The following is a 26876-nucleotide window of genomic DNA, read 5'->3' as shown; positions in this document are numbered from 1 at the left end:
TTTATTCCAAAACAACGTTTAGGACTCGTGCTTATGATGTCATCTTTAAGTGCCGCCACTTGCTGTTTGCGTAAGAATGGCGGTGCTACTTGAAACGACATTAGGCGATATCGTTATTGATTTGTACACAGAAGAAAGGCCGAAAAGTAAGCAAGCGTTTTTGGTTTTTCTCATGTAATTATGATAGCTAGGTGACTACGTGCTGGCATATAACAAAGGTCGTTTTTTTTCTCCAAATGCGTTAGTTCGACAGTGGTAGTAAATCATACACAGTATTAAAATTGCTAGTGAAATATCCATTGTCATTTATGAGAAATTAGATTTTTTTGTTAGTACGAACTATCATACAAAATGTACTTATACATCTCCTAGATATGCTGCTTAGGCATTTCGGCCTGCTCCAAACTCCTATTGGTTATGATTACTACCTGATTTGTTTTATTACTTCCTTATGAAGAATTATCTTTGTGGCTTTTTAATATATTGCTCTTATCTTTTTCTTATTTCCCTTTTCAGCTACCCTGAATTTCCTAAAATTATGTAAAATAAAATACTATAACTATTGCCTCATCCACAATGTTCAGGTAAATGAAATGAAACTCATAACATACTGTCTAGTTAAAAAGAAAGTTAAGTCTAATATAATTATTGTTATTTACGTTTGATGTCCTGTACGTTTGATGACCCCCCCCAGAGAAACTTCATTATGCAGACTGGAGACCCCACGGGGACTGGACGAGGGGGGGAGTCCGTTTTCAGGTCTGTGTTTATCTCCGTCTTCGTCTTGCAGACATCAGCTGTATGGCTTGCAAGTTAATGGGAGAAATTCTTTCATTTTTTCTTCAGCAAACTCTATGGGGATCAAGCATGTTTTTTTGATGCAGAGAAGGTGCCGAGGATCAAACATAAGAAGAAGGGAACTGTGTCTATGGTGAACAGTGGCAGTGACCAGCATGGTTCTCAGGTGGCCTGAACTCTGCTCACAAGAGGCAAAAAATCAGTTCGACTTGATTGTCATTATAGTATATGGAGGAACATTATATAACGAGAAGTGACAATGATATTCTAACAATGGTGAAAATGTTGAAGTCATTAATGATATACAATATATCACAAAGGTATTAACCTATCAGTTCCTCTGTTGATTAGTTCCTCATCACAATGGGTGACAACTTGGACTACCTGGATGGGGTTCACACCGTGTTTGGAGAAGTGACTGAAGGGATGGACATCTTGAACAAGATAAATGAGGCTTTTGTGGATCCGAATTTCATCCCCTTCCAGGATATAAGGTTTGTGTGAACACAAACTAAATTGAGCTGTTGTGTTTGCACTGAATGTAGCATAATGTGACCCATCACAACGAAATGAGTCTTAAGTTGCACTGGTAGAAATACACCCATAAGACTCATTTTGTGGTGATGGGTCACATATTTTGGATATTCTAAATTAAGCTTTAGGCTTCTGTAGTATACCATTGTTTTGTAATCTGTAATGCCGTTTAAGTTAGTTTATTTTCCGATGGATTCAGAGAATGCTCACTGAGTACCTTAGGTTTGTCACGTCAGAGTTTTTTTGTCTTGCATTTACAAATGTACATAGAACAATGATTCAGCGTACTATTAGTCTACCGTGTGACCTCTCAATTAGTGGCTGTACATTTGTTTCCAATAACTTGTTTGTTCAGTGTCAGTGATTTATACTCTGTGGTCAGATAGTGCCATAAGACAGTTTCTGTGTCATCTGCTCTCTTACAGAATTAACCACACTGTCATTCTCGATGACCCTTTTGATGACCCTGCCAACTTAGAAATTCCAGATCGTTCACCTGAACCAACCAAAGAGCAGTTAGATGTAAGTGATTCCATTATGAGCCACGGCAGCCAAGTGTAACTTCACACCGTCAAAGTTTGCAGCCTGAGAAATGTGAAGTAAAGGATTTCATCCTTGCATATTATCTAGCTGTTTGAATGGTTCTGTGCAGTAGATTTGAAATACTTAACATATGGCGCTAAACCACACCTTGTCTTCTCTGGCCAGAGTGGACGAATCGGAGCTGATGAAGACATAGATGACACGGAAGGGAGGACTACAGAGCAGCAGGACGAGTTGCTGAAGGAGAAAGAGGCCAAGACTCAGGCTATCCTGCTGGAGATGGTAAGCAGGGAATGATTGGAGGTGATGCTGATGTTGTGTACAGTTGGCCAGGTTATCTACGCACAAACCAATGGGGAAGTAAGACTACTGCACTTAATACTGCCCCAGATAAAGTTCTTACATGTGTTAACAATCAAATTTCATTTATTCCACGTGTAAAAGGTGGGTGACTTGCCTGATGCTGACGTGAAGCCTCCAGAGAATGTGCTCTTTGTGTGTAAGCTTAACCCGGTGACCACAGATGAGGACCTGGAGATAATCTTCTCTCGCTTTGGTTCCATCAAGAGGTGAATACTGCCACTAGGCTGAAGCTCCTAGTGTTAGGGACACAGTATATAGAGACGGCTTATGAAAAAGGCTGACGGATGGTCCTCGTTAGGGTTCATGCAGTCACTTTTTAAACCCTTTCAAATTGTGTGTGTGTGTGACCCTTGTGTTTGTGTAGCTGTGAGATCATCAGAGACTGGAAGACTGGGGACTCTCTCTGTTATGCCTTCATTGAGTTTGAAAAGGTACGACGGGATTTTTCTTCCTGGCTGTTATGATCAAAGTATTATGTTTAACTCGCTAACATACTGATAGGAGCTGATTAGAATTCCTCTTTACGCCGAGGCAGTACATGTATATGTGGTCGTTGAGGTCCTCCAGTTGAATACAAGTTGAATTTCCCTGTCTTCTCCTCTCCCCAACAGGAGGAGGACTGTGAAAAGGCTTATTTTAAGATGGACAATGTGCTCATTGACGATAGAAGAATTCATGTCGATTTCAGCCAATCGGTTTCCAAGATAAAATGGAAAGGGAAAGGTTACTCACACCCCCCCCCCATATATTTTCTAATTTCACAAGTTCAAAGTGCCTTCAATGAAAATTTTCTTTTTAATAATTTCTTTGTTTTTAGGGGGAAAGTACACAAAAGATGACTTCAAGGCATATGAAAAAGACTTGGAGAACAGAGAGAAACTAGCTATTAAGGACAAGCACAAAGCTATGCAAGAGTATCCTTTTGCCCATAGAGACGGAGAGGGATTTCCGAGTGCTGGTCATTCATAGCTTTATTTTTTTAAGCTGTACAAGACGTAGTGTTATACATGTATGTTGTTTATGAAATATTCTTGTTATGGGTTCACAGCATCTTTGATGGCACCTGTCAGAACCTGGTGTCTGGTGATATGATACAGGAGTGTCCTACTCCAGAATAGCACAGCACACCAGTTGGCTTTTACCTCAACATTGTCTGAAGCTCCAAGTATGAGCTCCTTTCAGACGAGGACGAGGATGGGGGAAGCCATCGGCATTCTGGGAAAAAGCACAAGGAGAAGAAACGTCACCATTCTGATGAGGAGGATGGCAGAAAGTCCAAGAAATCCAAGGTTGAGAAAGCCGTCTGAGCTTCCCGTGTGTGGAGGGAAGGATAGATTGTGCAACCAAGCTCACTGTAGCAGAACCATGAGACAGTACCTAGGAAAAAGGCACACAAGTGTGACTGAGCTGAGGTTTTATTTCTGTAATCATTGCAAAATAGCAGAAGAGAAACTAGACCTATATTGTGGTGTGATTCTCAATCTGGCTGCTGGGGCGGTGGGTATTTTTGTTGGTTGCCTGTGTTGATTATGCTGAAAATTTAAGGGTGATTTTACACCTTAAATATGAGGCGGCGTCTGTTTATCTTCTGGAGAAGTCGAAATTTTCATGTGACTTTCTCATCCATCAACCAGGTTACCAGCCTGGATCATCAGTTAGTGGCTGTAAAAGCTTGATGTCCTTAGCTGTTGTATTCCTTGGATGTGGAAATGCATGTGCTTCTGTCGGCTCTTCAAACTTCACAGGAACTTTGTATGGGAGAAGGTCTGGAACTTCTGAGACAAATCGCACCAGCTTGGACAGACGCAGACCTGGTGAACTTGATCACATTAATAATACTCAAAGTTCTAAAGATCTGTTTTTTTCTTTGAGAGGTGGGCCGAGTGTGTAGAGGAGCTAAAGTTCAGGGGGGTGGGTGGAACTGCCGGTAGTAGTTTCCATCAGCATCTAGTTATTAGGTGCCATCTAGACTTTTGAGGCTTTTTTGACGGTATTTCTGGGTCTGTAGGGTTCCCAGTGACATGTTCATTCCTGTGATGATTGAATCCAACCACCTTGTTTCTGGTAGCTGTTAAATACAGGGGACATATGACCTCTTTAAACCTGCAGTCTGCCTACTTGTGATTTAAGCTGGAATGGGGAAGCTTGCTATGAATTTCCACTTCCAAGCAGGAGGAGCTAGTGAACTTCCGACTGGACGGCAAAAAAAAAAAAAGAATATCCCACAGGCTATCCTGTCTTTCTCACCGTGCAGGACAGCGAGGACGGCAGACGTGATCGGAAGCCCGGCCGACAGCGCTCGCGCTCCAGGGATCGGGAACGACACGGGCAGCACAAGCTCAGCCGAGACCGGGACCGGCACCGGCAGGAGAGCCGAACCAAGGGCCACGGGTACCGGGACCGGAGCAGGAGCCCCAGGGGGTCCAGGGACAAGGACCGCCGCCGGCAGTAATGAATGGATGAAGAGGATTGGGAACATGGGGCAGTCCATTTACAGAGACTGTGCTGGATGCACTGTGCTGGTGTTGGATAAGATTCTGCATCACATGGACTTGTGTAATAAGAGTGTTCTTAGCATGTGAGTGGTTCATTATGCCCTTTTAATTAAACTCCCTCCCTACAGCTTTTTAGTCGTTAAACCCATAGCTTAATCATCGCTGTCCCCCCATCAATGCTGTTGATTGTTACCGATAACATTAAAGTGTTTTTTTTATGAGTTGCATATCCTACCAGCTACAGGAAGTGGAAACCATATCTTAAACGCAGTTTATCGGTATTATGATGTAAGGTTTCTGTACTCACTTCACAAACACCTACTGAAATTACTGTTTAACATCGTTTACTAGTCATTAGTTCCTTGTTTCTCTCTTAACATCTCCAGGGTCGGAATTTGCTGTCGAAATAGTTAAAAGCACCTCATCCGCTGCTCCGCTCAGCTTTTGGTTCTTGGCACTTCAGTTTTCGGTTACAGACACTGTTGGTGCCTGTTTGTACGGTTAATGAACATCAGGCCCAGGGAGCCCCAATCTCTCCTTAATCTCTCTGCCATAACTTTTTCATAAACTCTCATCGCAAATAGTAACCTCTGATTGGAAAGATCAGGCTGCAGATTAAAGAAAGTGTCGTGCGAATAGCATCATTGTGTTATTTTATTGTTCTGCATGTTTTACAGAAACATCTGGAAGAGCTTCACTGTGTGACTTCATTGGTTGGGTTACCCATTTAAGACATGAGGGGTCTAACACACAACTGTGTGAGTTTAAGGTTTTAAATTCAGGGCTTAGGGTCGTGATTTCTCTTTAGGGCATAAAATTAGGTCAGGCGTAGAATAAACCATGGGGGGGGGGGGGAGTGGGTAAGGCTGGGGGGTTAGGCCTCTGTGATTATGTTTGGAAGGTCACCGGTTTGAGGCCCATCCGGAGCAGAATAGTCACTACTGCTTTGGGTCTATGAACAAGGTCCCTAACCCAGCAGACTCCAGGAGTGCTGGATAAATGCCTGCCCTGCACTTGGACCTAAAGCTTTGCTCTCAACTGTATATATAGCACTGTGCATAAATCTTAAGCAGTCAAAAAATGTTTAAATGATCTTTATGTTGGTGTAAAACTGATATGGCTGTTAAAGTGTGTCAACTTAGCTGTTTCAAAACCTTTTTTCAGGAACTGTCTGATGTACCCAGACACACCCAACACACCTCTCATGACCAATCAATACCTCACTGAATTACTTAAGTTAAATTAATCATATGTGCTAGTGATGAAATTTAACGAATACAATGAATGACTGGGGTGCTTCTGAGGAGAGGTTTGGGAAATGAAGTAGTGTTCCAGCCGTCCAACCAGTAACTGATGAACAGAAGAAATGCCTGTTCATTTGTGTGCATTCAAATATTTTATTTTTTATTTTTTTCTGAGCAAATATACACATCACCCAGATAAATATCTTTAAGCATTTTCTTTGGCTGCCTAAGACTTTTGCACAGTGGGTTTATTTCAAAGGAGAAAAAGCAGGGAAGTGTGAAAACACGCTTTCCACTGCACTTGTGTAAATGGCAAATAAAGCATCATCCGGGGGCTCGATCCCACCAACTTCGACTGTTAGCAGGGGCACCTCCCTGCATTTAACATTCTGCTGGGTGTTTCCGTGAAATGCAGCTTCCTGGGTGAGGGTGATCTCCTTGCTGCCCCCTCATGTTTCCTCGGGACGCAGACAAGTTCTGAGAAACGGGCTCTGCAAATAGAAGTCGTGAGAAGGTGAGGATGCTGTGAGTGGGCGGGACCGTGAAAGATGTAGGCTTGAGGCTTGTTATTCTGGCAGCTTTTGTTGATTCTGAAACGGGGCCTTTGCGTGGCGGCGAGGGGAGAGACCTCGCACTGTGCTCTGCACCCACGCGTCTCCAGTCTCTGCTGCTCACCTGCTATCATAGAAAAACAATCATAGAACAGGCGCATTAGATGTGCTCATTTAAAAAGATTGAAATCCGGGCCTCGTCAGTAGATGCATGAGGGTCTTTGGATGAGAACGACAGGGGCAATTAAGAGGCGTGTCAGTCATGTCGTCGGCATTAAATTGCAATGAATTGGGAGCCTGAAATTCGTGGTGTTTGGTGTTGAGACAAATACAAAACTGCCGCTGTTACCGAGCGGTGATTCTGTGGCAATGACAGGACTCTAGCTCTACAGTCTGCTCAGAGATTGCTCATTTGTCCACATTCAGTGTGGAAGAGGTCCACTTTGAGGGCGAAAGTACTACAGCAACAGGAGGTTCTTGTTGTAGGTCTTTGGGAAAGGCTTCAGAATGCTGCCACGGACCATGTCTTACCTTCTGCTATGTTCTTGCACCCTGGGGGAATGTGTCTTTGATCGTGTAATCTTCTGTTTACTGGAAGCCTACAAAGATCGTTGGGCAAAGACAATACAGGAAGTATTTTTCAACAAGAAGTTTCCTCCATTTGGTTACCACAATTGCGAGTGCGTGTTGGATTGAGCAGGTTCCTGTACCCTTCCAGCAGTTTATTTTTTTTTTATTTTCATCAAAACTTGAAAGCGAGATTAAGAGATTAAGCTCTATATGTACTAAGATGCACCGTAAGAAATTGCTCACTGCATATCTTTGGTATGAATGTTCCAGTTTTGGGGCAACAAAGCACAAAAACATCCGATAGCTGCTGTTAATACTGCCTCACGAAGGCAAAAAGCAGTAACTACACTGACAATGAATGTAAGAAAGGCCTTCAGATTCTGACTGTCCACCTACATGTGTAATAGGTAGGTAAATGACAGTGTTTTCTGTAAAAACTGTAAAAAAAAGCTATTTTGTCGCAGGATAAAACAGCCTAAGAGACCCAATTTCGGTTGTAACTCACTCTCTAAAGAATATTCGGTCAGTGTTTTGCTTCTGTACGGCAGAATAAGGTTCATATGCAACTAGATCTCACTGCAGCAGTCGGTGACAAAAACATAAAAGAAAAAAAGAATCGTAAGGAGGATAAACATCCTGGGTGCGACTGATTTATCAATCCAAGAACGCGGAGACGATTATTTTTTATGTCTGATTCTAGTGCACAGGAAAACCCTATAACTGAGTGGGCAGAGGAGAATTTGGGCATAACCTTTACATATTGAAAATGAGCAGAACCCCCCCCCCCCCCAGCGGGGGATGATTATATAAATGTCAATTACAGGGAAGTCTTCAGAGAGGTACCCAGCATTATCTAAGTAAATATCAGCCTGCAGACTGGAAAGTGTGTAGGAGGGATCTCTCTTGGTTCGGGGAGAGACTCTTGGCCCTGCGTGAGTGGAGAGAGGAGTATCGCGGTCGGCCTTGGATTCCCCTCCATTCGTCTCACTCTGTTTGTGGAAACTTGTGCATATGGGATCTCCCCGGCTGCCCCCCCCCCCCCATCCGCCCCGGCACCGCAGTCTGGTACTACCTGCACAGTGGATCGAGCTGTGAGCCTGTTGTTGACATCTCGAGATGAGCATGTTGGCGCAGGTGGGGGGGTTATTCTCCTGTCCTATGTGATGTCATCGTCAACATCGGGCTCAATTCCAGAAGGGTCTGATGCCAAAAAATGTTTTCCTGGGGAAATGTCGTTCAACATTTTAACGATTCCACCGTGTTAAAATCCAGTTCACGACGAAAAGAGGAAAACATCCATCCATTCTCTGCAACTGCTTATACTAATCGGGCTCCAAAGGGGTTTAGAACTTATTCCAGAGGTTATGGGTGCAGGACAGGAAATAACCCAGTATGGGGTGCCAACCCATTGCAGGACACGGACACACACACACACACACACACCCTTCAGTGACTCCAATTAACCTCAACATGTTTTTGGAATGTGGGAAACTGGGGAACCCAGAGGAAACCCCACGAAGACACAGGGAGAACATACAAACCCCACACACTGAACCCTGGTCACGTAGGTGGGAGGTAACAGTGCTAATCACTGTGCTACCATGCCACTCAGAAAGAGAAAAGAATAATGAAATGATGCTATTTTGCGGATCTTTTCAAACAAGTGCAAATATAGCAGTCACCCACAGGATCTGCAGCATTCGTCAGCATCTGAGAATCAGCCCTCCTGATATCATCGCCACAGCACGGAGACCCACGTGCAAAGCAGGCAGACCTGATTGTGCACACCGTTATCCTGCAGCACATGCCCACCGAAGGCGACAGTGTGATGGGGGGAACGCTAGGGAATCATGGGAAGTCCTGCAGCCAGACCTACCGCCCCACGTGCTGTGCAGGCCAGTGTTTCAGACAAAGCTGTCGGTCGCTGTCATACATTTAGCTTCAGCTATGGGAGCTTATTGTGCTGCGAGCTGAGAATAGCCCCAGTAAACAGAGTCCTGAAGAATCTCTTTCTAATTTTAGCTTAGCCTCAGGCTGGGTGAATAGATGTCACTACGCTGTCGTTTGTTAAGTCTTTGTTGGCGGAGAATGCGTGTGTCATCCAGGGAGGAGACCAGGAAGGAGACGGCTGTTAGGATGGTGTCTGAAGGGCACCCCCTACAAGGAAATGCAGCTGAACTGTAACTGTTCCGCTCATTCCTCGTGTTTGAATGGACTAAGTACTCACTGGACTTCCTCCTATGACTCAGGCGATAAGTGAGACTCTCAGGCTTTCAGTGCGAGGTGTGCAGCTCATTCGCGCACAGAGCGATCCTTCAGGCAGCTCTACGCTCCAGCTGCCAGCTCCCCGGTCGCTGTAAGTAGGAGACGTTCATGTCCACCCTTCACCAGCGAAGATCACACCGCCGTTTGCCCTCCGTGGGGGCTTGTCGGTCTGCGCCATCCTGTAACTTTTAGCGGGTATCACCTTGGTGATTTTTGTTCGTAATGGATGTCAGTTTGATGACAATGGTCGCAGCGGGGGGGGGGGGGGGGGGGTAATGTTCCCTCTGTCAGGCTCTAAAAATGCACTGTGGTATAGACTGGACTTTTCCTGCAACTCGCACTTATTGCTACTGGCGTCTTTTGTGGGAAATTGCATATCTACTGCTGCTGTGATTTGCCTGTGTTGCTTTAAGAGGCCATGGACATTGTGTTTTGGTTTTTGAAGCAAAATACTATATAATTTTTTTGGCAGCTCTTTTGAAGAGCATAAGTGTAGTACTACAAGCACTGCACTTTGACAGAGAAGTTAATATTTTAGGCATTAACTGTACAGGGAACTGATATGACAAATCTATTTCAGTATTGAAATCCTGCTTCAGATTTGAAGTAGAAGCTTTAAACAAACTTCATAAAGACCTTAAACGTTTGATGGCTGAAGGAGTGTAAGCAGTAAGTCTGTTGACATTTTAAGGTGTGTCCATGTTTTGTTGGATCTGTTATCCTGCGACTGCTGTCCCACTTGCCACACGTTTGGCTTGTCTCACGTGGGACGGGAAACGTGCTTGCGGAGTCAGAACCTGAACTCCAGCCAAGTCAAACCATAGCTGAACTATGCTACAGTTTACAGTCGGATGGGCAGAGAAAATACCACGCAGGTCATATTTACAAAAAGAAACACCCGTGACATATTTGCTTAATTATATAGTTAGAGAAACTCGATGAGTCAAAATCATGAGATGGGGATTTAAAAGGGTACAGCAGCCTTTCAGACTGATCACTCATATCTATCGCACCTCTGAAACACGACTGGAATCTGTGGGGTTTTCCGGTCCCCTCCTTGAGGGAAATAATCAGTGAAACGCACATGTACTGTTGACAAACCTTGGGGGGGGGGGGTGGGGGGCTCGACCCTTCGAAGACTGAGTGCGTGTGTTTGCGAAAGGCCAGTGTGGTACACTGTGGGGGCTACGCACATGCAGAAGAAAAATGGAAGTAACTTCCTAATTATGGTCCCAGGTGTTAGTGACGCCAGCAAAAACCACTGATTATTAAAATAACCCAGAAAGAGGGGCTCTAATTGGACCTTTTGAAAGCCCCCCCCCCTCTCTTTGGTCCTTGCGGCATGAAGCTGGGGCTTTTGGTGACAGTGACGCAAGTGTGCATGTGTGTGTGGCTGCGTTGCTCACTGGCTGCAGATGCAGTGCTCTGATCCTATCATTGCACACAGAAACCTCTGAAAACCCCTAGTGACACCATCTTGGGCTTCCTGTGTTTACAGTGTCTCTACAAGGCCAACCACCATCCGTGTAGCCCAGCCCTCTCCACAACGTCAACTTTTCCAAAGCCGGCTGTTGCTGTGGAAACTCGCGCACGTGGACAAGATAAAAAAGGCCAGCGAGGCGGGTCCCCCAGCGACAGAAGCTGCTCAGGAGGTGAGGGAGGCACAGCTGAAGGGGCAGAACCATGGACAGACATCAGAGTAATATGGAGCGCTTTCTCAAACTCGGCTACGCCTACGGGGACATCCTGCGTGTGCTGGAGAACATGCACCACGATGCCCAGACCAACGACATCCTGGAGGAACTGCTGAAGACCAGCCGCTCCGCCAACCCCTCGCCCCCTGGCTCCCGCACTGGCAGCCCCCAGTTGGTACCCAGGGGGTGCGGCTCCCCTCAGCCGCACCAGGAGAATACAGGCGGTAGCACCGGTCTCCGGCCCATCGTCATCGACGGGAGCAATGTGGCCATGAGGTAAGGGTCCCGCTTCCCTTTCTGAAGACATCGGGGCTGCTGCAGGTGCTCAAACAGGCAGACGCTCGCGTGGTAACTAACAGCAGCACCCAGCACTAAAACCCCAGCACAGGCAGCATTTAACACTTTTGTCCCCTCATAAGTGCACTTTGGAGTGTGTTTTAAAAAAACTAAAAGTCAGTGTAACACTAAAGGGATGTTAGGGGTAGCGAACAAATTGGAGGGAGAATCTTTAGCAAGCTGCCCCGCCATCCAGCTTGTCTACAACTGTGGCTTTGAGTGACGGCGTTTGCCTTGAGTAATGCTTTTAGGTCAACATTCTCGAGACAGAATGAATGAGCGAGATTATTGCCGTGGAATGTAAGGGCAGAGACCGGAGCCAGGCTGTCCTTGGCAATCAGGCTCTGCACGATTGCAGATGGAATCATCCACACCTGCACCATGTCATACGTCTTCAGAGCTCTGACTGTCCAACACCTAGAGGGTTTACTGTAGAATATGTGATATAACTCTGGGTCAGACCCGTAAAACAACTGATATTTAACAGCCTAGAAGTTGGAGTAGCTTCCAGAAGCGCGAAAGGTCGTTTTGGGGGAGTGGAAATATTCAAATTCAGTGATGCAACTGAAACTGAGAGAACAAGGAACAGAAGATGGTGTCTTTCAGATTATTCTCTCTCAAAACACTTTGTCGAGAAAGGGAACCAGCTCTCCGCAGCTTCAAAGCAGGATGCCGTTCCTTACGTGGCCACTGCACTGTGATGTTTTTCTTAAAACTGTCCTGTGTGCTCGGTCGGTCAGATGAGATTTAGTGCAGCTCGTCAACACAGGGAGACTGGCGCAGAGTGCTTTGGTGTAGGTCCCACACCAAGGGGGCAAAGAGCAGCGTAAACTAGCCCACAGTCCCACTCGACAAAAAATGTCAATACTTCAGAAGACACAGCTTTCATACTCTATTCGCTCCATTTGAACGGGCAGCGAGTACCCCCCCTCCCCAGCCGAGCTGGCGTAGCGCTCTATGCAGAGTGGCGGACCACTTCCTGCTGGAGCAGGCTAACCGAGGGGAAACCCCCCCTGAGCAAGTCATTCTTGCTGCCTGTGACCTGAACAGCCGTTTTGCCAGTGTTGCTCAGGTCTGTGATCCATCAAGAGCCTCTGTCTGCTCTGGGAAACAAACACCTGCACAGCGCTCACGCGGCAGAAAACCCGCCAGTGACGTCGGTTTATTAATTCCTGCTGTAGCTGTGCACAGACACGTACTGGGGGCAAATCATACGCGCAAATCTTGATTTCGCTTTCATGTCTGCGTTGTTTGTTTATAAATCAGGGCTGCTCCCTGGGTCGAATGTTGAAGGCATTCTGAGCACGATTCTGTAAAAAAGAAAAAAAAAATTAAAAAATAAATAATGGGTGAATAGATAACGAAATCACATGATCTGGAGGAGTTGAGTCAGTCAGCCATCACTTCCTGAAAGGGAGAAATGGACGGGCACTAAAGAAAGTCACATTCTCGGGGATGTGTGTGATCTTGTCACGCTGGGTGGAGGGACTGCTGAAATTTCCATATCTGCAATTGTGCCGTTTGCATTTCCCTGATTCCTACTAGAGCTTACACTTTTTTGGCAAATGCTCGTTTCCCACGGGGGGGGGGAAGGTACCTACAACGGCGGCGCCTCTAATCAGGTTCGCCTTCTTTCATTACAGCCATGGCAACAAGCAGGTGTTCTCCTGCCGCGGGCTGCAGTTAGCAGTGAAGTGGTTCTGGGACAGGGGTCATCGTGACATCACCGTCTTTGTACCCCTGTGGAGGAAGGAGATGCCCAAGCCAGACACTCCCATCACAGGTAGCTCATCTTGCCAGGAGATAATCAACTTACCGATAACGTTGTACAATAAAATAGGTTTTCCAATAACAAAGAGCTGCCCTGCTACCTCACCACCTTAGGTGCAAACAAGATGCAATTACCAAGAACATAATACACCCACTCCTCGGTTACCAACCGTATGCAAATATGACCAAATTACAGTATGTATGCTTGACAGCAGCACAGAGAGAGAGAGAGAGACCTTTGAAGAAAGTGCCAAATGTTAAAAAAATTTTACAATGAATGACTGAGTCATAAGTACAGTCGCGGTCACGGCTAGGTCATCAACGGCTAGGTCATCAACGGCCAGGTCATCAACGGCCAGGTCGTTAAACGAGGAGTGATTGCAAAGAATTGACATTCATGTGCTAAATTTCCACTTGCACGCCTGTTGGGCCGCCATTGTTGCGTCATAATTTCTGGTGATTCCTGAACCTGACGCCCATGTCCCATGACAGACCAACACATCCTCTATGAGCTGGAGCAGCAAAACATCCTGGTTTTCACACCATCGCGCTGCATCAACGGAAAGCGGGTGGTCTGCTACGACGACCGCTACATCGTCAGGCTGGCCTTCGATTCTGACGGCATCATCGTCTCCAATGACAACTACCGCGACCTGCAGACCGAGAAGCTGCAGTGGAAGAAGTTCATCGAGGAGAGGCTGCTGATGTACACCTTCGCTAACGACATGTATGTGCAAAATAACATTCTGTTATTCACTGTCACGATGTCATCACCTTCATTATCAATTCGCATGATATAACAAAGGAATCCTGTTGTTAACGCGAGACGATGCCAGCTAAAATCCGGTCTTCATTTTTATAGGTTTATGCCTCCCGACGATCCTTTGGGAAGGAATGGACCGACATTAGACAATTTCCTGAGAAAGAGTCCAGTGCCCTCTGAGAGCAAACGGCTGCACTGCCCCTATGGTACGATACACCTTCAGATTTGCCTTTACTTCCCGTTTGTCAGAATCACAAATATTTCCACACAGCCGTTCATGGTCTCCCATCCATGACTCGAGCAGGTGTCCTGCAGGACGTATTTCATTTAGTCCATTGGGTGATTTTATTCCATTTGGAATGGAGGTGTTGTTAATTGCTACTGCAGCCACCGATGGCTTGAAGGACTGTCCAAATAGGTCTAAGGACCTCTTCTTGTCCTTAGTGAAGACACCCAACCGTGCAGTGCCATGATTTCACTCAAAACGACTTGTCAACAAGGACGTAAGAGCTGTTATGTGGAATGTTATCTGACACCCCATTTTCCTTCCCTCCAGGTAAAAAGTGCACGTATGGCATTAAATGTAAATATTACCACCCAGAGCGCTCAAACCAGTCTCAGCTATCGGTTGCCGACGAGCTTCGGGCAAAAACTAAACCAGTTCCGGAGCTGGACCAGCCTGGTGACACGCGACCCTCCTCCCCTGGTCAGGCAGCCCCGTCAGACGTACTCTCCCTCAGGACCTCCTTGTCTGATCATGGACACAACGGCCATTTTTACAGCAGCCCCCCACCCAGTAAAGCTCCCACTTGCCAGGAGGACCATCCCTGCCGGCTCTCTCCCTCCAAGCAGCCGGACAGCCGGAGGAACTCGAGCAGCCCGGTCCACTCACGAAGGTCGCCCACTTGCCAAAGCTTTGAGAGCGACGAGGCCTTTGGCTCTCTGGAGTCGTTGGTTTCTCACCTGTACGTCCAAGAGCCGGAGAGTCAGGAGCTCCCACAACTGTACAGCCGGGGCCCCGGGAGCCCACAGCACAGCCAGTGCAGCACCAAGCACTGCTGCAGCTCGCGGAGCCAGTGCGGAGACAACCACGCGCCAGAGGGCTGTTACCACGGGTCTGCGCGCTGGCCGCAGGCCGGCCATAACCACAGTGCATTCAAGCACCATCAGCACGCCCACAGCCATTGCTCCTCGTACGGGGAGCCAGCTCGCTACACAGCACGCCGTTACACTCCGCCGCACGCCCCCTGGGGGGCTTTTTCCCTGGATCCCAGTGCACACGCCACGGAGTCCAACACCGAGCAGAGGAGGAATATGGACCAGGCCATGCAACTCTATCCACACACGATGAATATGTCCGAACTGGTTCCACTGATCCACCGGCTTCGAACCAGTCACAGCCGCTTCTAGCCTTTCCCCTTTTCATGTACTATTATTCTTAAATAAAAACTCTTTGTGTTCATTTCCTCCTCGTGCTGCACAGTCCTTTCACCATTAACTCTGCTGCCCTCTGCTGGATGTTCAGTGATGGGGCGACTCACCAAAGTACAAAAATGAACGATTCGGAGTAGATTTTTTATTTTTATTTTTACAAATAACTTATCTGTTACAAAGACCGTTTTCCCAACTAAACTCAAAAACAACTTTAGATATCCAAATCATTTAATCATTGTAATGAAGCTGAAAACTTCTATTGGAAGCAGAGCATGATGCAAGTGCTTCGGTAAAGACTCTGGCATTAGCTGTTCGGTTGGCTTCCGTGACTGAAAGATCCGTTTAAAAAAAAACTTTATATAATCTCGCAGTTGTATGGCCGAGTTACAGAATCACCAATGTAACTTTCAAATTAAAAATGTGCGCTGGCATATGAAGAGGTGACAGACTCCACGGATCTCTGCAGGGGTAGGAAGGGTAAACGACCATTCTCATCAAACCATTACCAAAGTCAAAGCTTTACGGGACAAACGGAAACGTCTGGGGGGGGTGGGGGTCACAAATAGGGGTTATATACACACCTTCACCTTCGTCACATCCCGTTTCACTTTAACATTGCATTTGTTATTTTGGAGACAGAAGAGAAAAGGCACATGGTGAAACGAAAAAAAAAACCTAAAAAAAAGTACAAATCTACAAATGGCAAGTTCTAATTCTCAATCCATATGGCATAGTAAACGTCCCTTTTCCGAAAGCCCCTAAAACCTGCCACCTTCCAAAGATGAGTCCTCAGTTCAGTCCCCAAACGTCCCCATCTCCGGCCCACCGTCCCGCAAAGGACGCGACGTCGCTCCGCACAGGAGTGAAAAGCCCCCCCCATCCCAAAAAGCCAAGCCTACATTCCAGTTGTCAGAAAAGATGGCGGCTTGTGACGCTCCGTAGGCTCCCAGCCAGTCTGATGTCTTTTGCCCCCCCCCCAAGGCAAATCCCCAGCTTCTCCACAGGTCGCAGTTGGGCAGGAGGGGTAAAAATGAACATTTACAGGGCCGACGAGCAGATCAGAGGGGAGAAAGTGTGCATAGTTTCATATTATTGCTCTTCTGTTATGCAAAGATTCACTTCTCCCAGATATCAAGTAAAAAGCTTAGAAAGGGACAACGTGCTTATTTGGTTGGAAAAAAAAAAAAGAAAAAAGTCTATTATGCTATACTTACAGGAAATACAAGTGATTCATAGCGTGAGGAGTTGCGCGTTTAAAGCACGTTCTAAAACTATGTACAGTAAAACTGGGCTACTAATCCGACTGTACATACAAAGCATGCCGTTTACGTCGACTGGTTTAACTGTGGATCGAAGGAACGGAATCTGACGCAGAAGGGACACTAGGCAACATTTTGGTGGCGGGAAAACATTCTTCCCATCTTCCTCTGGGAAGAAACCAGCCAGAATAGTCCAACAAAGGGAGAGGGAAATCTGTGTATTGGTTTGTTTTCCCGTCAGACGCAGTGCCGTAGCCAAGGCCCCTCCCCGGGTCCTTCTCTGTCCCAGAAGAAAAGGCGAAGGAACATGAACACCTTGGAGGAGTGAGTGAGAGAGCTCGCGCATGTGTATGTGTGTGTGCGCACATGCGATCGCGCCAAAATTACTACTCATAATACTGTGTGCAGAAGTGGCGAGCAGCCCCCCCCGAGCATGAGGATTCCCCAGACAGCAGGGAGCAGGCCCTGCACATACTGTCGACTCCAAGGTGAGGTATTATCAGGGCCTGCTGCCTTAAGTAACACAACCTGTAAACACGATCCAGTCAAGCCTTCAGCGGACCACATTCTACAAAAAATAAAAATAAAAAAAATTTTAAATCATAAATCCTTGCAGAGTGTCCATGTTCTGGAAATCCCCGTTCCTCAGCGAATCGCAGGCAGCGGTAGGGAAACGGGCCGCAGTCCTCTGGCGCCCCCTGGCTCAGAAGTGCCGTGGGAACTCGCACTGTTCACAGCGGTGGAGAGCAGGGTGGTTCAGAAAGGTGCAGGCCGTACAGCTCCACTGCATCCCTTCGTCTTCCTCCTGGTCTGCTACAGTCTTTGGGGTCCTTGAACTGGACTCTGCACGGTAGAGAGATGGGGGTGGGGGGGGGGGGGGGGGGGAGAGAGATCAGAATGGAGATACTCAAAGGGGGCCTTTTGCTACAGAGATCCTCATATGACAAGCCAGTTTGGAGTAGGTTTGGCCTCCATCTCAGACGGAAAGGGTGTGACTTGGTCTGGGGAGGGGGCTGTTTCATAACTCCGGCCCACATGGCTACAATAATCAAACAACCAATCCCCGGGACCAAATTTCACTGAATCAGCCTTTTTAGCCAAACAAAAGCTGAAATTGTGATCCTTTCACCATTGTGTGCACACAGGCTGAGAAGAATACTGTCTGTATTCTGCTGTGGCTTCAGAGATGTCAGGCTCCCTGACTGAGTAAAACGGCTGGCAAACGGGTCAGCACACTGCAGCTATGCACACACACACACACACACACACACACACACACACACACACACACACACACACACACACACACACACACACACACACACACACACACACACACACACACACACACACACACACACACAAGGCTGTGCAAATCACAAGATGGGTTAGCTGGAACTGGAAAATAACAGATGGCGTCAGATGGAAGAGGGACAGGCAGCAGGACAGAGAAGGGACAGGCACAGAGGGGGCACAGGCACAGAGGGGGGACAGGCACAGAGGGGGGACAGGCACAGAGAGGGGACAGGCACAGAGAGGGCACAGGCACAGAGGGGGGACAGGCACAGAGGGGGGACAGGCACAGAGAGGGCACAGGCACAGAGGGGGGACAGGCACAGAGGGGGCACAGGCACAGAGGGGGGACAGGCACAGAGAGGGGACAGGCACAGAGAGGGCACAGGCACAGAGAGGGGACAGGCACAGAGAGGGGACAGGCACAGAGGGGGGACAGGCACAGAGGGGGGACAGGCACAGAGGGGGGACAGGCACAGAGGGGGGACAGGCACAGAGGGGGGACAGGCACAGAGGGGGGACAGGCACAGAGAGGGGACAGGCACAGAGGGGGCACAGGCACAGAGGGGGGACAGGCACAGAGGGGGGACAGGCACAGAGGGGGGACAGGCACAGAGGGGGGACAGGCACAGAGGGGGGACAGGCACAGAGGGGGGACAGGCACAGAGAGGGCACAGGCACAGAGGGGGGACAGGCACAGAGGGGGGACAGGCACAGAGAGGGCACAGGCACAGAGGGGGGACAGGCACAGAGAGGGGACAGGCACAGAGAGGGCACAGGCACAGAGAGGGCACAGGCACAGAGAGGGGACAGGCACAGAGAGGGCACAGGCACAGAGGGGGGACAGGCACAGAGGGGGGACAGGCACAGAGAGGGGACAGGCACAGAGGGGGGACAGGCACAGAGGGGGGACAGGCACAGAGGGGGGACAGGCACAGAGGGGGCACAGGCACAGAGAGGGGACAGGCACAGAGAGGGCACAGGCACAGAGAGGGCACAGGCACAGAGGGGGGACAGGCACAGAGAGGGCACAGGCACAGAGGGGGCACAGGCACAGAGGGGGGACAGGCACAGAGAGGGGACAGGCACAGAGGGGGGACAGGCACAGAGGGGGGACAGGCACAGAGGGGGGACAGGCACAGAGGGGGGACAGGCACAGAGAGGGCACAGGCACAGAGGGGGGACAGGCACAGAGAGGGGACAGGCACAGAGAGGGCACAGGCACAGAGAGGGCACAGGCACAGAGAGGGGACAGGCACAGAGAGGGCACAGGCACAGAGGGGGGACAGGCACAGAGGGGGGACAGGCACAGAGAGGGGACAGGCACAGAGGGGGGACAGGCACAGAGGGGGGACAGGCACAGAGGGGGCACAGGCACAGAGATACCAACCGAGCGGGGGCGCAGGAGGGAGGCCACAGGGCTCCTTTAACTTGGAGGTGACATTAATTTTCCTTCCCCTCCTGTCTAAAGACCCCAAACACTCTGGCCCTGAACGGTTCACAGCAGCAGAAGATGGAGGGTGGGGTGGAGGTGACATGATGAGAAAGAGAGACAGAAAAAGAAAGAGAAGCAAAGAGGAGCAGGGAGTCTGCAGCAGTGAGCTGGCAAAATGAACGACAAGCTACGCCTAGTCAGCCAGACCACTGCGTAGTCAGTTTTGTCTGCATTTCTAGAAACTACGATCATAAAATGGGAAACTAATACCTGTCTTCTCATATGATCAAGATTTAGATATTGGGGATCTGGGTGTCAGGGACTGCACGGCGGGGGGGCGTCAGAGAAGGCCACACATAAGACAGGTCAAGCAGGGAAGAAATGAGTGCGAACCGGTTTGTAAGACTTACCCACAGATAAAGTACCTTTGGGTTTGGGTGGGACAGGACCTAGGAATCCAATGTTGTCATAAAAGTTATGAATTGCACTGGGATTAAAGTGTGGTCCTGTAACAAATCGAGACGAGTGATTATGTGACATTTTCTACACATGACACAAAAACAAACAAAACTCAAACAGTTTCCTACATCAGACAAACATCCTCAGAGAAAGGGAGCTTCCCCTACCTAGACGCCAAACAAAATACCCAGACTACACATGTCCCCCCCATCTCTCCAGCCCTCCCACCACACATTTTTCCCCATATTGCCATAAAAGCTACTCGAGTCTGGAGTTCCTGCTAAGGCACGTGAAAATGCTCATGCTTGGGCCACTAAACCTGGCCTGGGGGTGGGGACTGATGTCACAGGGGCCATGAACCCCCACTAGCCTTCTAGAGGCAGGATGCAATTCAGGAAACAAATCGCAAGTCGACAGCTCTCCTGCCCGGAGGAGGACCCATGAGGAGAGCTCGCCTCCGTCGTATAAAGCTGCCAGCAATGCTTCTGCATCCCCCCGATGCATTCCACTGATGTGTTAGCATGTTAGCGTTAGTCGGCAAGGTTTAAGGACTCTGCGGCCGGGTGCGTGAAGGTCAGTTAAGTGTCTCGTCAGAATTTCCTATGTGACGTGGGCATGCGAGCAGCACGGATTCGGCAGGCACGCATGCTCTCGTGGCGCGCTGCGCATTGCTGCCGCGGCGATGGGAGCGTGCGGTGAGCACAACAGGGCCCGAGTACCTTTTGTCTGAAGGAGATCGATTTCTTTGGTTAAGCAGTCAATGTCAATCTGCAGCATCCTGTTTCTGCAACGCAAGTTCTGCATTTCCTCAATCTGATAAAGGAGAGATGACACAAGGTTACACTTTCTACCCACCGTGGGAGAGCAGTTTTTTTTTTTTTTTTTTAACTTGTTTAATTAATGCAAGAAAAGATTAATGTTATGCTTCCAAGAGAGCCATGCAGGAGGTTAATTCCACGGGAAAGCGTTTCAAGCCATGTGTTAGTGATCCGCGTGATCTCTGCACATCTAATGCTTCCCCATCATCCAACAGGAGCCGTGCTTAATGTTTACTTCTCAGCGTGGTGTGAAGATCCTCATCCAGTTGGGATTACAACGTCCCAATACAGGAAGTGTTCTTTGCAAAGGCACCTTGGGGTCACTCCTCAAACTAAATTACAGGATGCGTCTCTTTCACATTACGGGCTGCGGCGGAAAAATATTGAAGCAGAGCTTCACTGTAATGGACAGACGGGTCACTTACGGAGGGTGTCTGGGAGATGGAATTGGACCTCTGGAGCCGTCTGCGGGTGAGGTCATTCTCCATCTCGTTGACCTCCTCCTTCAACTTCTCCAGCTTCTTCTTCTTCAGCTGCAGCTCGTGGCACAGCCTGTCCATCCGAGCCTTCTGGTGTATCAATAGAGCTGTGGGCAGGACAGGGGTTCTGCTGGATGACTGGCTCGGCGACCGTACGGCCAACTGGACCCCATAGTGTGCGAGTCACACAGAGACATTCAGGCATGCCGCATTCCACTGAACTACACCCAAAATAACAAATCGAATACCAGCCAATTCGCACAATCATGCCTTTTACGATACCCAACAACAGAAAAGTTTCTAGAGGACAAAACACCAAACTGCCTTTTTCCTAAATGGCTTGGACTCCAGACGAGACACCGGCAACCGCGGGGGAAGGGGATGCGACCCATAGTCACTGTGGGCCCATCAACGAGAAACTCCCAGAAAGGAAACGAAGTGATCCATGCAGGCGTGATGAAGACGCCAGCCCACTTAATGGCGGTGAGAGCCTACTCCTAAACCGTGAAGGTCTCACCCTGCTACCAACCCATTAAAGAGCCCTATCGAGTAGACCGAGGATACAAGAGCGGCAGCATATACAGTCTGCCTGAAATGCATTCAGATTCCCATAATGTTGATGCTACGTTAAAAACAGGCATAAACAACAGCTTGTGGTTAGATTTCCGTCTTGGCAAGAGGCAGTGGAAAAAGCATTTACTACTCGCGAGTAGAAACATACACGATGTCCCTCACGTGATCATACAAGAGCAACGTGCTTACACGTTCCCACAGAACGGCATCTGGCTCATGACTGCAAACTTGAAGGAACATGAATCGCTGGTTAGAGACGTCAGGCTCATTACAAAAGGCAGAAATCGTGGCAAAGGAGCACGAATTCACAGCAATGACCTCCAGTGCACCACCCAAAACTTACAATGAACGACACAGTAACATGCAGGTGATTTAATTTAAACTTAGAAAATGTCTGCACACACGAAAACTGTGAAGCTCTCTTTGCTGGTTTGCTTGCTGGCTCATTTACGACTCTCACCCACCGCCCCCCCCACCACAAACAGGCCCTGCCCCAGCAAACAGCCCCCACCTTGTGTGTAAGCGGCGTCGTCAGAGCTGACGCTGAGCCGGCGCGGTTCGCTGGGCCTCTCCCTGTGCGCCGTCAGCGGGTCCGACAGGTGATGGGGGTCTGTCTCGGCGAAGTGTTCCGAGGGAAGGCTGAGCATATTGGGGACCTCGAAGGTGGGGGAGACCACCCCGGGGGACACAGCCGGCGGCTTGTTTGGGGACACGGTGATTTTGAAAGTGTACTTGGTGTTGGGCTGGGTGACCACTACACGGGGGGAGGTCACTGCCCCACTGGCCCCCATCGAAGAGCGGGACTTGGGCGGGTGGTGGTGGATGTACGCGGGGCCCATGCTGACCTGTCCCGCGACACCGCGCCCGCCAGCAGGGCCCTGCAGCCCTGCAGAATTGGCAGAAATATAAACGGTGGGGTTGCGTCCACCGGCATCGTCGCCGGTTGCGTTGGCGGAGATGTAGAACTTGGGTTGGGGGCGGGAGGCAGAGGGGGCAGCGGCGGCATCGTCGGGCCCAGCGGTGGCGGCGGACGGAGGGCTGGGGGAGATGTACAGGGTGGGCTGGCTGCGGTTCAGGGCTGTCCCGCTGATGGACAAGGGTGCAGTGGAGCAGGTGCTGGTGCCCATGGGGGATGAGGAGGGGCAGGAGGAGGACGAGGAGGCGGCGGAGGCGGACGAGGAAGGTCGAACACCACCGACGGGATGCAGGATGGCGGCGGAGTTACTGCGCTGGGGCGATTCCAGCTTGATCTCGATCTGGTTCTTGCGGGGGCCCGTTGTGATGGCCTGTATGTTATACTGACCGCTGGAGGCTGCCGGCGCCTGCAGGATGGGGGGGGCCTGCGGGTTCGTGGGAGAGCTGATGGGCATGTAGACGTGGGACGTCTGGTGGCCCTGCGCCGTGTGCCCTGAGGTATGCGAGGAGCCGAGCTGGCAGGGCAGTGCCCGGCCGCCGGGCAGCGGGGACGGGTGCGAGATCTGGTAGGTCTGCTGCTGGGTCGCGGGGCTGTACGGGGACCAGGCCGCCTGAGGCTGTTGCTGCTGCTGCAGCTGTTGCCTGGGCGTGGCAGTCTGGCTGACGTACGGCCGGATGTAGATGGAATTGCCCTGGGGGCTGTTGAGACTGGGCTGGGGCCCACCGTGGATGTGCAACGAGGTGGGCGTGTTGCGGCCTGTCTGGATGTTGGGAGCCAGCGTGACAGTTATGGGGTTGAAGCGGGGTGCCTGTCCCTTGTTGCCCAGCTGGTAGAGACCCAGGTGCTGTGGGGGCTGGGGCTTTCGGGCAGCGTCCATTACGCCAAGTGCGTTGAAGCTGGGAGGCACCTGCGCGGGGGCGGACTGCGGCTCGGGCTGTAGGAAGTGCCCACTGGGCTGCGACCCCTGCAGGGGCCCGTCGCTCAGGCTGTGTGTGAGAGTCCGGCTGCCGTTCATCCTCTGGCTGTCCCGAGCCGGGGACACATGCACATTCTGAGAATGCAGGCCCAGGTTCAACTGGGTCATGTGATTCTGGAGTCTGGACAGGCCGGGCTCTTCCGGGAAGCTGAGGTTTCCTTCGCCGTACAGGTATCCTGTGCTTACCTGGGACAGGTACTCGCAACAGGCATGCAAGTTGTTGTTGTTCTGAAAGTCAAGTTCGTGATTTTTGTCACATTTGTGCATATTTATAGAGGCTCGTTATAATTAACGGCGGAAATGAAGTCACACAAGCAGAAAGGCACACAGGACAATTTGCGCTGTTGCGATCGTGCTGCGATGTAATCCTGCAGTGTATATGGCAAAGGTGCATGGGCAATAATCTCCAGGGCTTTAGATCTGGGGTGGCCAGTCTTATGCACAAAGGGCCGGTGTGTGTGCAGGTTTTCGCTGCGACTCCATAATTAGATTACTAATCAGAGGACTGATTGGCTGAAGAGTCCTCACACCTGTGTGTGAACAGCTGACCTAAAGGGTGTCCCAAAAACCCGCAAACACACCGGCCCTTTGCGCATAAGGCTGCCCACCCCTACTTTAGATGATGCATGAAACATTATTCCGGATGCTGGGTTCTCAGTACTTTACGGACGCCAGCAATTTGGTAAACAGATTGGTAATGCAATAACTAATCTGCAAAAAGCACCACCACAACACCGACATATTTTTTTCCTTGCTTATCTACAATGTCTCCTCTCTTTCCAAAGATGTTGTGGCAGTTGAGTTGCCCCTTGCTTGAAATGGAGACATTTAAGTCTGTTGGTGGATGAACTCCAAAAACTGGCATCCATATGACAAATTTCTATTAAATCAAAGCACAGATTCATTAAGTGCACCATGAACGTCCAGTGAAACTCCAGATGAAAGCCCCAAGGGTGGGGTGCATGACACCTCTAGCTAACTGCATACCCGCAGATATTTTTACGTCGGATGTATAAATGATCGTAAAATGTGTGAAGGATGAGTGGATGTCTTTTTTTATATTATCAAAAACTGTATGCTGGTCCTGGATTTCGTGGCAGCCTTGTGGGGTTTGGTACACGAGACCTGGAGCTCATGTATCCTTATATGGCGAGACGACCGAGCATCACGAATGGCCAGATAGCAGCTCACCTGCAGCACACACTGGGACACGACCCCCTCTGGGACTTCGGGAAACTTCTGGCGCAGGTCGTGAAAAACCTGGATGTCAATCTGCTGGCTTCCCTGGGCCATTCGTGTACAGCCGGGTCAGGACCGATTGCTCCGTTCAGCTGCCTGGGGCCTCAGTCGTGGCACTGCCCGGTCCACAGCTCGCGCATCTTCTGAAAGAGGGCGGGGAGGCGTCAACACCAAGTGTCACCGTGATTCTGTCCACAGCCTCACGTACCGTGCATGCAGACGGATCGGGCCTTAGGGGACCGTGCATGCAGACGGATCGGGCCTTAGGGGACCGTGCATGCAGACGGATCGGGCCTTAGGGGACCGTGCATGCAGACGGATCGGGCCTTACGAGACCATGTGTGGAAAACATCTCAAAATGCGCCAAATGTTCCACAAACTCGGGCAGAGATTTTTTTTTTTCATTTAAAAACACAAAATTGTGGTTAAAACCTTTCAAAACTATTTTTCAAAAAGCCAAATATCTGGGGTCCAGAGTAACATTTCCCCGCGGCCCAAGCCCTTTAGTGAGGAGGCAAAGAGGGGCCTCCTGGATCGGTCCTCCGGAACCTCATATGGCGCCACCCGGGATTGGGTCCTACGCCGTCCTGCAGCGCTGTTGGAAATGCCGCAGTCGGTCAGCGCATTACGGAGAACAGAACCAAAACTAGGGCTGACCCAAGGCGCGTGGTTTTGGGACAAAATCGATGTATCCCCCCAAGACCCCTGCTACCATCGCCGTGCCAAAACCAGTGGGGGAGGGGAAGCACAGCAAGCAGGAACAACCTCAGCATGTAACACAAACCTTTAAAAAATCCCACAAGTGGAAAGAGGAGGAGAACAGAAAAAAATGGGGAAGGTTTATATGGGGAACAGCTCAAAAGTCATGGAAGCGTTTTTTTTTTTTTGGAACCCTAATCTTAAACTTCCTGTGGACTAGAGGCCGAAGTCTGCCATTCGAAACACAGACAGGACAGGCTTTGGTGTAGAATTAAAGAGAAGTAACAGAACAGGACCAGCAGCGGCACGACCCCAGCCGAAGGTGCAGCGCTGCGGTCGTATGGGCGGGAGGACGACGGCAATCAGCCAGGCCCCTGGGGGTCTCTCCCAACAGATGACATTACAAGCAGCGATTCCTTATCGCAGCTTGAGTAACATACACGTGCGATGGCAGGTCAGCGCGGCTATAAATCCTGTTCGGCAAAGGACAGCCCAGACACTCATGCCGTCAGAAGTGGGAACCGGTGGAGAGACGTATTCCAGTACAGGGGACTGAAAACCAGGAACCGGTTCCAATAAGTACAATAAGTACTTGGTTAAAAAAGGAGACCAGCAGCAAACTAAAGGAAAGTCACCAAGTATCAAGTAAAAGGAGCAGGCAGCATCTTGGTCAGCAGCTCTCATATAATGTGCTTTCCTTGTAAAGGGTATTTCCACCATTATATTCCGTAGGACTTCTAGGTGTTGAGCACAAACGCCCGTTTTACAGCTTTATAGTTAACCTCATAGCCTGCGGACTTGTGAGTTTTTTTATTTTTATTTTTCATGGGCAAATGGCTGCATCCTGTGAGCAGCACGGGCAGGTGGGTGCTGTCATGCTTGATTCAAGCTTGAACAAAAAAGACAGAGAGGCCAGATCTAGAAGCAGGGGCCTAAACGGACCAGAGATAGCAACTGAACTGGAGATGGGAAGAAAGCGGGCGTGTGTGCTGCTTCGTTACTGCTCACAGCGGCGTCTGCTCGTGCTCCCGGAGCACAAGGAAACCTCCGAGCCCCCTTTCCATTTCAACACCATGTTTAATTCCAGTTTAATAAGCACCCCCTTCCCCCACACAACTCCCCGGCAGAGTGAAATGAGCCCAAGGGGCCATCAGACAGGGAAGGGGTATGGGGTAAACAAAAAGGCCCTTTGGCAGACCACTCCCAGCAAGCGGGTGCCAATCGGCTCCTCAATGGGTCCTTTTTCTCTCAGAACACCCGGCTGCATCACAGGCGTCGATCTAAATGAGAAGATCCAAGCCAATCAGGACAGGGTGAAGGGCTTATGGAGGCCTTGGGAACTACAGGAGATTCGGCCATGGACATTCCAG

General features: G+C 49.5%; 3 protein-coding genes across 6 annotated transcripts in view; 2 read left to right on the top strand and 1 right to left on the bottom strand.

Moving 5' to 3' along the window:
* Positions 1-21: 21 nt before the first annotated feature.
* Positions 22-5374, top strand: ppil4 (peptidylprolyl isomerase (cyclophilin)-like 4). The gene is made up of 13 exons (XM_048986577.1): positions 22-146; positions 517-584; positions 695-759; positions 847-964; positions 1150-1292; positions 1758-1854; positions 2041-2157; positions 2320-2444; positions 2603-2669; positions 2850-2961; positions 3056-3152; positions 3398-3527; positions 4493-5374. The coding sequence occupies exons 1-13, from the start codon at positions 77-79 to the stop codon at positions 4688-4690; spliced, it is 1407 nt and encodes a 468-aa protein (XP_048842534.1). The 5' UTR covers positions 22-76; the 3' UTR covers positions 4691-5374.
* A 252-nt stretch (positions 5375-5626) lies between these two features.
* On the top strand, positions 5627-15388 carry LOC125715247 (probable ribonuclease ZC3H12D). Of its 2 annotated transcripts, none has more exons than XM_048986572.1 (6): positions 5627-6491; positions 10862-11333; positions 13037-13176; positions 13656-13890; positions 14026-14132; positions 14483-15388. In XM_048986572.1, exons 2-6 carry the CDS (start codon positions 11047-11049, stop codon positions 15334-15336), a joined length of 1623 nt encoding a protein of 540 aa, XP_048842529.1. In that variant the 5' UTR covers positions 5627-6491; positions 10862-11046; the 3' UTR covers positions 15337-15388. The 2 variants fall into 2 exon arrangements, with proteins under 2 accessions (XP_048842529.1, XP_048842527.1); XM_048986570.1 differs by lacking the exon at positions 5627-6491 and adding an exon at positions 9200-9454.
* Positions 15389-15494: 106 nt separating this feature from the next.
* tab2 (TGF-beta activated kinase 1 (MAP3K7) binding protein 2) overlaps positions 15495-26876 on the bottom strand; it is a 32819-nt gene continuing 21437 nt past the window's right edge. For 2 of the 3 annotated variants that reach the window (XM_048986567.1, XM_048986566.1), the window contains exons 2-8: positions 24760-24950; positions 22188-23796; positions 21050-21210; positions 20526-20619; positions 19758-19853; positions 19303-19401; positions 15495-17462 (exon numbers count right to left, since the gene is read on the bottom strand). In XM_048986567.1, the coding sequence (XP_048842524.1) occupies positions 17323-17462; positions 19303-19401; positions 19758-19853; positions 20526-20619; positions 21050-21210; positions 22188-23796; positions 24760-24861 (2301 nt within the window). In that variant the 5' untranslated portion in view covers positions 24862-24950 and the 3' untranslated portion in view covers positions 15495-17322. The remainder of the gene's footprint in view (positions 17463-19302; positions 19402-19757; positions 19854-20525; positions 20620-21049; positions 21211-22187; positions 23797-24759; positions 24951-26876) is intronic. The other variant, XM_048986568.1, reaches the window with a different exon arrangement.

This window comes from Brienomyrus brachyistius, chromosome 19 (genome assembly GCF_023856365.1).
Source record: "Brienomyrus brachyistius isolate T26 chromosome 19, BBRACH_0.4, whole genome shotgun sequence".
Classification (NCBI taxonomy): Eukaryota; Metazoa; Chordata; class Actinopteri; order Osteoglossiformes; family Mormyridae; genus Brienomyrus; species Brienomyrus brachyistius.
The sequence above is the reverse complement of the archived record's forward strand: the minus strand, read 5'-3'. Positions and strand labels throughout refer to the sequence as shown.

Coding starts and splice junctions, on each gene's coding strand:
- LOC125715247 (XM_048986572.1), top strand. CDS start 11,047: ATGGACAGACATCAGAGTAATATGGAGCGCTTTCTCAAACTCGGCTAC. Junction 13,891..14,025: donor TACACCTTCGCTAACGACAT/GTATGTGCAAAA, acceptor TCATTTTTATAG/GTTTATGCCTCCCGACGATC. Junction 14,133..14,482: donor ACGGCTGCACTGCCCCTATG/GTACGATACACC, acceptor CCTTCCCTCCAG/GTAAAAAGTGCACGTATGGC.
- ppil4 (XM_048986577.1), top strand. CDS start 77: ATGGCGGTGCTACTTGAAACGACATTAGGCGATATCGTTATTGATTTG. Junction 2,158..2,319: donor AGGCTATCCTGCTGGAGATG/GTAAGCAGGGAA, acceptor CACGTGTAAAAG/GTGGGTGACTTGCCTGATGC. Junction 2,445..2,602: donor CGCTTTGGTTCCATCAAGAG/GTGAATACTGCC, acceptor GTGTTTGTGTAG/CTGTGAGATCATCAGAGACT.